Source organism: Platichthys flesus, chromosome 4 (assembly GCF_949316205.1).
Source record: "Platichthys flesus chromosome 4, fPlaFle2.1, whole genome shotgun sequence".
In the NCBI taxonomy this organism is placed as follows: domain Eukaryota; kingdom Metazoa; phylum Chordata; class Actinopteri; order Pleuronectiformes; family Pleuronectidae; genus Platichthys; species Platichthys flesus.
The window spans coordinates 7664024-7673504 of NC_084948.1; the positions used below are offsets into that span (position 1 = coordinate 7664024).

General features: G+C 42.7%; 1 protein-coding gene across 1 annotated transcript in view; it reads left to right on the plus strand.

Annotated features, from left to right (window-relative positions):
• Positions 1-8621, plus strand: part of zgc:153039 (uncharacterized protein LOC767698 homolog) — a 58991-nt gene extending 50370 nt beyond the window's left edge. The window contains exons 11-13 of the mRNA XM_062386205.1: positions 2551-2725; positions 4467-4613; positions 5796-8621. Coding sequence (XP_062242189.1) covers positions 2551-2725; positions 4467-4613; positions 5796-6754 — 1281 coding nt within the window. The 3' untranslated portion in view covers positions 6755-8621. The remainder of the gene's footprint in view (positions 1-2550; positions 2726-4466; positions 4614-5795) is intronic.
• Positions 8622-9481: the final 860 nt, after the last annotated feature.

A 9481-nucleotide genomic window follows, 5' to 3' on the forward strand; every position in this document is an offset into this window, starting at 1 on the left:
CCAGTGGTCCCTTATCTCATAATGCCCGCGGGCTTCAGGCTACGTGGAGTGACAGTAGCAGCTGTTTATTGAAACAAGTGGAATATTAGTAGAATATTTAACACAGACTTTATTTATCATATAAATTAATAAGGTATAGTTTGTTGCTTTAAAAATGAATCTTAACACACTCTTAAATTATAATAATTAAAAAGCAAGCCCCAGCCCCCAAACATTTCCAAACCCACCCTGGACAAGAGCCCAGTCCCACTAAAAGCCACTAATGGGCCTAATGGCAGTGTTTGCATGTACATACCCTGTACATCCACTCATCTTCCATTTCTGCACCTTCCAGCAGTAGCCGGCGTGGCAGGGTGCCAACTGGGTGACATTGAAGCAGGGATGGTAGACACAACAGCTTACAAAAAACACACATCTGGAGATAACAGGCGTCTGACAACAGTGTTAAGTAGAGAAAGAAAACGGAGAAAAAGACAAACTGTGGCAAGGCTCGCTGATGGTATCATGGGAGGTAAAAAGACAGAGACAGAATATAAGCAGGGAGAACGGATGAGTGATCGAGAAAAAAAAGTGATGGATGAGACTGAAACGACAGAGAAATGATGAGAGCCTGATGGATGAGAAGACAAATGGGAAATGGAGAGATAAAGAGAGACAGATGATCAGATGAGTAGGGGCAGTTTGGATTTCCCTTTGGGACTTGTTGTTTTAGTTTTTAGTATTTCTGGACAGGCGCATGAAAATGGCTATGGTATAATGTTAATATATGTTAATGTATTCGGTTTCTGATAGAGTGTTGATAAACCTTGAGGTAAACTTTTATTTTTAGATGATGGTTAGATGATTATTATCTGCTTGACCACTTTTAGTTTGTTACAGGCAAAATCCATTTGAGCTTCAAAATTTAAGAGACACGTTATTTTGTTTGTCCCACTATAATCTATTCCCTAAAATCCAGCAACACGTCTGAAAACTGTTTTCAAGTATCATTCTCAAGTTATTCTCTCTTAATGACAGTTTCTTGGCACAACAAGAAGGGGGAGTTTCCTCCTCCCCCTTCTTGTTGGGCCAAGATACTGTTCCTCACTCCGTTTTGAGAGGGCAAACGCCTTGAAAAGCACCAGATTACACATTGAAGTCACCTTGCTTCTCTCAAACCGACGAATTTGACAGCGCAGTCGGTGGCTTTAACATGGCAGACCTGTCGTCACTGAGTTGATGATCATAAATTCCAATAAAAGAATCAGATGAGTGATAATCACTCCCAGTAGACCTGGGTTTCAGATCTAATGTTTGGTTCCACTTGGTTACATTTCCATAATGGTACCTTGATGCCACCTAGTTAGCGCACTGTGGGAATCCTAATGATGTGTTTTAGTGTGCACTGTAACACAAACTGATACACAGTGCTAGTTACAGTGTAAGTGTTTGCTCATTAGCAATCACAGATGGGTACATTTTTCCTGCTAATAACCCTTTGAATGATACATATGTATTCATGGAAACACACAAGCTCATTTTGCATGCACTAACACACAAAAACTCTTGGTTTCTTGTCTCTGCAACAATCTCATATCCTAATGGGATGCTGATTAAAGATGAAATGTTTTTTCCGCGTTTGGTCCCTGCACTTAAAATATTACAGCACATGCATACATATTAGATGGATATGTATACACACACAAAGAGCACAGTTTGATGTGTATATAAAGGGAATTATTCTACATTTTGTGAATTGTGTTTATTCCCTTTCTTGGTACAAGTCAGATGAGGAGGTCACCACCAACCGTGTGTGTGCATGTCTGTGTGTGTGTGTGTCTGTGTTTGTGTAATACTGCGGCCAAGCCGAGATTCCATGATCTTACTGCTCCTGACACTGACCCCCACTCAGAGCCAATGAACAAACACTTTTGTACTTTTTGGTTTTGTTCATTTTCAAAAATGGAGGTGCATTAAGCAGATTGTGAAAGCCCCTGAACACTCTCCAGGTTAACAACACATTTATTAAACTAGTGCAATGCTCATACCAAACCTGCCTGTTTGGTATGGGCTGTTCTCTTGGCCTGTGTTGATGCTCTGAAGCTACTTCCGTCACATTTCCACTTGTTTGTGTGCTGGACGTTGCCAAGTTTTTTAAGTGCACGCTGTGGTGCAGAGTGAAGTAAGAGAATTTGCATTTCATCCTACATGGTTTATCTGGAAGGAAGATTTAATAGTACAATGCTTTTGGTAAAGTTAATTAATTACTGATCATCTGCAGGTTTTAGATTTAGAAAATACAGCTTAACTCTCTAAATGGCCGTTTCTGCTCACTTAATTCAAACCTTGTAGTGATCTTGCTCCTAGAGGGAATATCTTGTTCTGCCTTAAGAGTCACATATCACCAACGTGTCAGACAACTGCACACCCCTAGGACATTGCAACCGGACATTGCACTTAAGTCAGCTGCTCTGGATCACAGAGTTAAATGATGAGTAGAAAAATTCGGTCAAACCTTGACACATCTCTTAATAACAACCCTTCTTTAACCATCTCTCTTCTCACATGTAGGTGCGTAAGTATCTGCTGATGCTGGATGTGAGGAAGGACCACGTCAAGTTTTGGAGGCCTCAGGTCCTGCTGATGGTTTCTAACCCTCGCAGCAGCGTGGGCCTCATCACCTTCATCAACGACATCAAGAAGAGTGGCCTTTACGTGCTTGGACACGTCCAGCTAGGAGACCTCAGTAAGCACAATAACATCCATCCTACACACTACATACGGACCCACTGTTGAAGCCAAGTTCACACAACACGATTTACAGGCTAATTTGCCAGATGCAGACGTGTTTTGCGAGAAGCAGAGAAAAGATGCAGATCTGCGCTTAATCCGTATTCGCTATGTGTGAACTCTTCAAAGACGCGATTAGAAAGGCTTGCTGATGCACCCCGATGAGTCACAGACAGATTCTGATACATTCCAGCCAATCACAGTGCCACAGTTGGATTCACCGTGTGTCTGTTCTCGTGTGTGTTACCTTGATTAAATATTGGGTGTTGGGATATTGGGTGTATTGGGTGGCCATTGGGTGGTTTCTCATGGTGAAAGGTTGTGTAGAGTGTGTCAATGACTGTGCAGCAATCCATTGACTTTCAAAGTCCTCTATTGTGAAAGTCTCAGCTTCGGCTATACTCTTAAATATTATGTTCACTTTATACCCCGTTGTCATGATGGAACAGACAATTATGACATAGTTATGATTCAGCCCTGTAAACACTTGTGTCTTGAGGTCTTAGGCTTGACATTATCAACACACTGGAATGTTTGGTCCATTACATGTCATTTAGCTGACGCTTTTTTCCAAAGCGATTTACATTTTTAGTACACTCAACATTTATGAGGGGCCATGTAGGGGTTCAGTATCTTGCCAAGGACACTTAGGCAATCAGATGGGTAAGAGTGGGATTCGAACCGGCAACCTTATTGTTGCAGAGCACCCACTCTATCCCCTAGGCCACGCTCTCCCTTTGGTGGTCCCACATTATGTCCTATCTACATCCGCTCAGTGTCAGAAAGCGACTCTTAATTACAAGCCAAACTTACCGGGGACATTTTCCAAATGTTTGAATGTACAAATCTTCCCAGTGAGCCAGTGCATCATTATAGTTCACTATACCTTTCTCCATGACATCGGCTCATCTACTGCTGTTTGTGTCGAGGGAGGTAATCATGCGCTCAGTGCTCTGGGTCCTTTCTTTTCTGCCGAGGCACACACTCAGATAGCTTAAAGGAGCGGAATCATCGATTGTTTTCTTTGTCTCGTTCGGAGGCCTTTATGTGTCGATGAGACTGGTACTGGCCCTGAATGGAGTCCTCAGAATCCACATCCTGAGTGTTTCCACTGTGGAGAACTGATACGTTCATTAGCCACTGAAGAGCCCTCTTCTCATTTGATGAGCCACTTGGGTTTGGAGAGACAGTCATTCATTCCCATAATTATAATGAAGAGGAGTTTGTCGTTGAGGACTCCCGGTTACTTTCACATTGCCTTCTTACTGTACATACATTTATCGTCTCACTTGTCAAGCTGCTGCTTTTCCTTCAAGCTAAAAACATGGACCACTTGGGAACAGCCGTGTCAGGAGTCTGGACGGGTCCTAACACAGCTGGAACCACCACAGGAGCTGTCTGAGACGCTGCAGATTTGGCCTCTGCATCGCACTCTCTCTCTCTCTGTCTCACTTTGTGTTTACGCTGTCATTTGTCTTTCATCTCTTTCTGTCTCAGCATCGAGTCTGGTATCTCTCTCACGCTCTGCCTCTGATTCAGACCATCACAGTGACTTCTCTGCTGTCTCCTTTTCACGCGTGTGCCTCATGTTCTCGGCCCCTCGCAATACTTCATCTTCTCTGAGTCTAAACACGCTCAAGTCAAGTCTCTTCCATATTTCTCACCTCATACCGTTTTGTTTGTCTCCACCTTACCAGACAATTTGCCTTCCGACCCTCTGCAGTGCCAGTATGACTCCTGGTTGTCCCTGGTGGATCATCTGAACATTAAAGCCTTTGTCAACCTGACTTTGGCCGATTCTGTTCGTCATGGAGTCCAACATTTGCTCTTCATCTCTGGACTAGGTCAGTGTGAACATTATTTCTGAATATCCCTCAATGAAGATATTTAAATTACAGCTGCTAGGAGAGTAGGTTAAAGCTGCTTTGTGCTGGGCTTTGAAACTGCTAATGTTACAATATTAACAATGTTTATAACTTTTCACAATGCTAAGTAATCAATTAAAATTATTTAATGATTTTAATTGATTATTATGTACACATTTATATATACATTTTTTTTTGAAAAAATACAAAAGATATGACCACCAGAGGGCATCAAAGTGAAAACTTGTATAATGGTACACAGTAGCTTTAAGCTTTAAATTTGCAGTGGGTTTTTAGCCAGGTGTTCTTTTGGAAAGGTACTTTTTGAAAATGATTTTCTTATCTTTACTCAACGCTAAACACACCCTTATAGTTCTCTTTTCCTATTTGTTCAGTGTGTATTCCTGTGGGATGGATTTTAATATTTTCAAACTGACGAGGATTTTATTTCATCTCTTTCAACTGCCCAATTAACTTTTCTCTTTTGGTGTAAACACTTAAACTTTTCCTCGTGTAGCACTTTCATTGGATTTTTTCCATTTTCCACGAATTAAGTTTGAAACATCCCGCTAATGTTCCTTCAGTCCCGACAGAATCTCGACAAAACTCAAACTGTAACTCTAGTCAGTCGCTTCATCTTGACTGCAAGTTAAAAATCTGTCAGCAATTAAGTTTTTCGATTGCCACTCACACCTTGACTCCTTTCAGCGCTTCATTATTAACTGTCATTGGATCTTCTGTCTGTAACAATTACACAGAAAACAAATCTCGTTTTTCATTTTGAGTGAGATGTCAGGCAGCAATCCTAACATTACAAAAACCTTTATTTCATCATGTTCTTAACTCTAGTAACATCCACCGCAAACTAAAGAGTTTTGAGTTCTTACTTGTGGTTTGCTGTCAACCTGCTCGGCTGAGTTGTCTCTCAGGTCTAACTTTAACCACTCTTATTTTCTTAGCCCTTTTTTTCTTTATCTGTCTGGCTTCCCTCCCAGTTCCCACTCTAGCACTCGGCTCACTTTGACTTCATCAGATCGAAGCACTGAACCTCTGCTGGCTTTCACTCCACAACAAAAGATCATAATTAAGAGATCGTTTGCGTTTGATTGTAACAGAGGGTCCTGTCTCATTCTTTGCCTTATGTGGTTTAACTCTCTCCAGGTGGGATGCGTCCGAACACCCTCGTCCTCGGTTTCTATGACAACTGTCTTCCACAGGACAGGCTTGTTGATCCCACCCTGTCCACGAGTCAGGCCACCGATCCCTCGGCACCTTCCGAGGAGCCTGAGCAACCACCTGCCCTCTTCCACTTTGACTCCCTGCGGGTGTCCAGCGACAGGAAGGATTATGGAGAATCGGGTGATGGGAAGGTTCTGGGGCCCCAGGAGTACGTCGCGATCATTGCTGATGCCATGAAGATGCTTAAGAACGTGGTGCTGGCTCGATACTTCGACACCTTTGACCGTACTCACGTCCTGTCACCACCCTCCTCCCCATTGAAGGGTGCTGTGTACGTTGACGTCTGGCCGGCAAACCTCCTGCAACCAGACAGCAGCAGCTACGTCGATACCTGCTCTTTTTTCCTGCTACAACTTGCTTGTATCCTCAATATGGTAAGAGCCTGGCGAAAGGCAACGCTCCGTCTCTTCCTGTGCGTGGAGGAGGGACGAAGCGTGAGAGGCGCAGAGGAGAAGCTCGGTCAGCTGCTGAAAGAGTTGAGAATTAAAGCTCGGATCTATCCTGTGCCATGGGACCAACAGGTGGCGCTACACTGGCAGCGTCAAGGCACGTGGGGGAAGAAGCCGCAGTCGCAATCCCCTGATACCACCAATGAGGAGCAGAAGCAGACAACAGCTGAGGAAGAAGATGCTGACGATTACGTTAACAGCTTCCCAAGCAACACTACGCGCCTGTCGGACGACTACCTGTCAGCTGTCAATAAGCTGATCCTGGACCAGGCCCGGCCACCTCCCGCTGTGCGCTTCCTGTACTTGCCCCGTCCTCCAGCTGACACCCGACGCTACGCTGCCTACTTGCGGCAGCTGGAGCTGCTGACTCAGGACCTGGGCCCCACGCTGCTCATCCACGGAGTCACCCCTGTCATCACCACTGATCTTTGAGATCCCCTTCCTGACACATAAAGTGAATTGTGTGTCCATCTGCTGCTGAAGGTTTTAAATCAGGGTGTTTGGACTTATTTTTACACAGTGTCACCACAGACCTCAGCACTGTGACGACACTGACCACACCACACCACAGCAGACCGGGGAAACAGACTGGTGATTTGACAATCACACACTCCCTGCACTGACTCACACAATACAGAGTTATGTCGATTTTCTTTTTTTTTTTTTTAGAGGTGCAGTCGATTTTTAGAATTTTAGAATTGAAGATTGAATATTACACGGTACATGATGGCCATTTGATGGGGAACCTTTTTTATAGATTTTATTTCTGTTCTCAACTTGCCAGAAGGCGTCTTAAACTTTTATTTAAATTCAGCCGTGTCATGCCTCCTCAGGTGGATGTTCCCCAGTGGAGCCAGCCGATCAGTCTGAACCAGCAAACAGCACATGATGATGTTTCTAACATATTTGTTCCAGGCGTATTATTCTGACGGGTTTGTCCATGTATCCATCAGCATACCGTGGAAAATCTCCACTCATTCACATTGCCGATCCACCCCTGTCACTTTTTAAACTATTTCTTCATTCCTCCCTGTAATAGAGGGACCTGTCTAATTCCTGATATATTCTAAGTTGAGTTGAAGGTCTCCTACGACTCCCCTGGTTCCTTCCTTGAAATGTTCATTTGGTGTGTTGGGCTCAAATTCCTCTAGATGATCATTCCATATGCCCTCACATCAAAAAGTGCCTCACTAGTTAAACAGACAGGCAAGTTGGACTGCTTTACACCTTGGAACAGTCATTTGCAGGAAATCTGTCTTTCCATTCAAGTAGCTTCGGACAAAGGAAACAATTGAGCGACTGTGACGACAGTGCTCATAAGGAAGATCCGTTATTTCAAGAAAAAGGTTATGTCAGATCTCAGGAAGACATTCCTCTCTTTTCCACATGAACTTTTGTCCTTCCTCTGCCAAACTGTATATTGTGATGCTTCCCCAAAAAGATCGTAAGACATGTTTACAGCACCAGTTATGACTGATTATCCACAATATTTAATAAAGATAGTTTTTATGTGTATTAGGTGCTCTTTAACTTTTAGATACGTTTTTATTAATCAGCGACCAAAGTGTTCGACCAGCCTGAATGCTGAAGTGCTTAAATGAATTTTACTACCTGCTCCACTCTCCAGCTTTGACCTTTAACTGATGTATATGCAGTCTTCAGAGTGAACATGTAACTTTTGCTGACCTGTAGTTACAAGTGGCATTTATGGGATAATGGAACACACTTAAACATAACATACCATTAGTACAAGAAGAGTAATATCATTTGTACTGCAATTTGTATCAATGGAAAGCATGTTAGCATTAGCCTCTATAAGCTGTGTTAAAAAAAGATGACCTAACCGCTCCCCAAACGTGAAGCCAAAGCGTCTGGATCATCACCTTGTGGCCAGCTGCAGTACAGCTCATGAATCCTGCCTCCTCCATGTTAGTAGATGGGACATGAACGGAACTAAAAAGTGCATGTCAAAGATGGTGTCTGTCACTTTATTTAGTTTTAATCATGCTGATGTTTGTTCAATTGTTAAAGTTTTTAAGTCTAGTTATACCTCAGTCTGGTCATTCCACATCAGGTGAGGCTGTAGCAGCACAACCTCTGACTGCAATGATTCCAGCTTTTCGAGTATAAGAGCAAAAAAGTGATTATTCCTCGTCATCACTGCACACAAATCGTACTTCCATTCCTTGTCACACTGATGATAGAGTATATGTCCACTGAGGCCAAAGTGAATCATATGTTTATTATTAAAATGGTTTGAATCCTTGAACTGAAAATAAAATAAATACATACAAAATTGTTTCAGGTTGATAGATTCATCTATGGATCCATGTCGTCCTCTCGTGACTGCTCCTTGTTTGGAAACAACTCTTCAACTGTTTGTCCTGGATTTCTCTTTTTGAATTTACTGAAGTGGGAAAAGTATTGCAGGACACTCTTTTATTGAAATAATGGGACAGTCTTTGATATATATATATATATAGTATAACTCAGATCACTGAAAGAACCAAGAAAAATAAAAGTTTGTATTACTTGTCTTTATTTATTTTTTACTTCCTCTAGAGATTGTTTGCAAAAGCCAGATGAAACATAACAACCGCTCAGGGCGTCCGGACTTTATTTCATTTCAGCTTTGCCAGTTTGAACGTCTCGGAGGCAGGCGCTGAGTTTTTTTTGTGTGTGCATGCACTTGTTTGTTTGAGGTAAACTTTGGAAATAGGGGCTGAGATAGCTCAGCAGCTCAGACAGAGAGATACTAGAGGGTGCCAGGCAGCCAAATTACCTTGTCCTACAATCACCCTCACTGCCAACCAGGCAGAAATGGATTCCATCTCGGCTCTGAAGTGAGCAACAGATTCGAAAAATAAGCCCAAATAACCATCGATATCTGTTCAGGAGGAGGGAGGCTGACATTTATCACGGAGGGAAAGACCACTGCTCTGAGAGGATCTGATGTGTGTGTGTGTGTGTTTGTTTGTGGACTCAAGACCAGGTTTTCTGTTGTGTACTTGTCTGATATTACAATCATGATGACAGAGCTTTTTTATTAGCAACATCTAGATATAGCCAACTAAACTATTAAGGTTTCAGTCGAACATTGTCTGATTCCAGCTTCTCCAATCTAAAGGGCTGTTGCATGTTTCAGTAAATTGTTGTTAC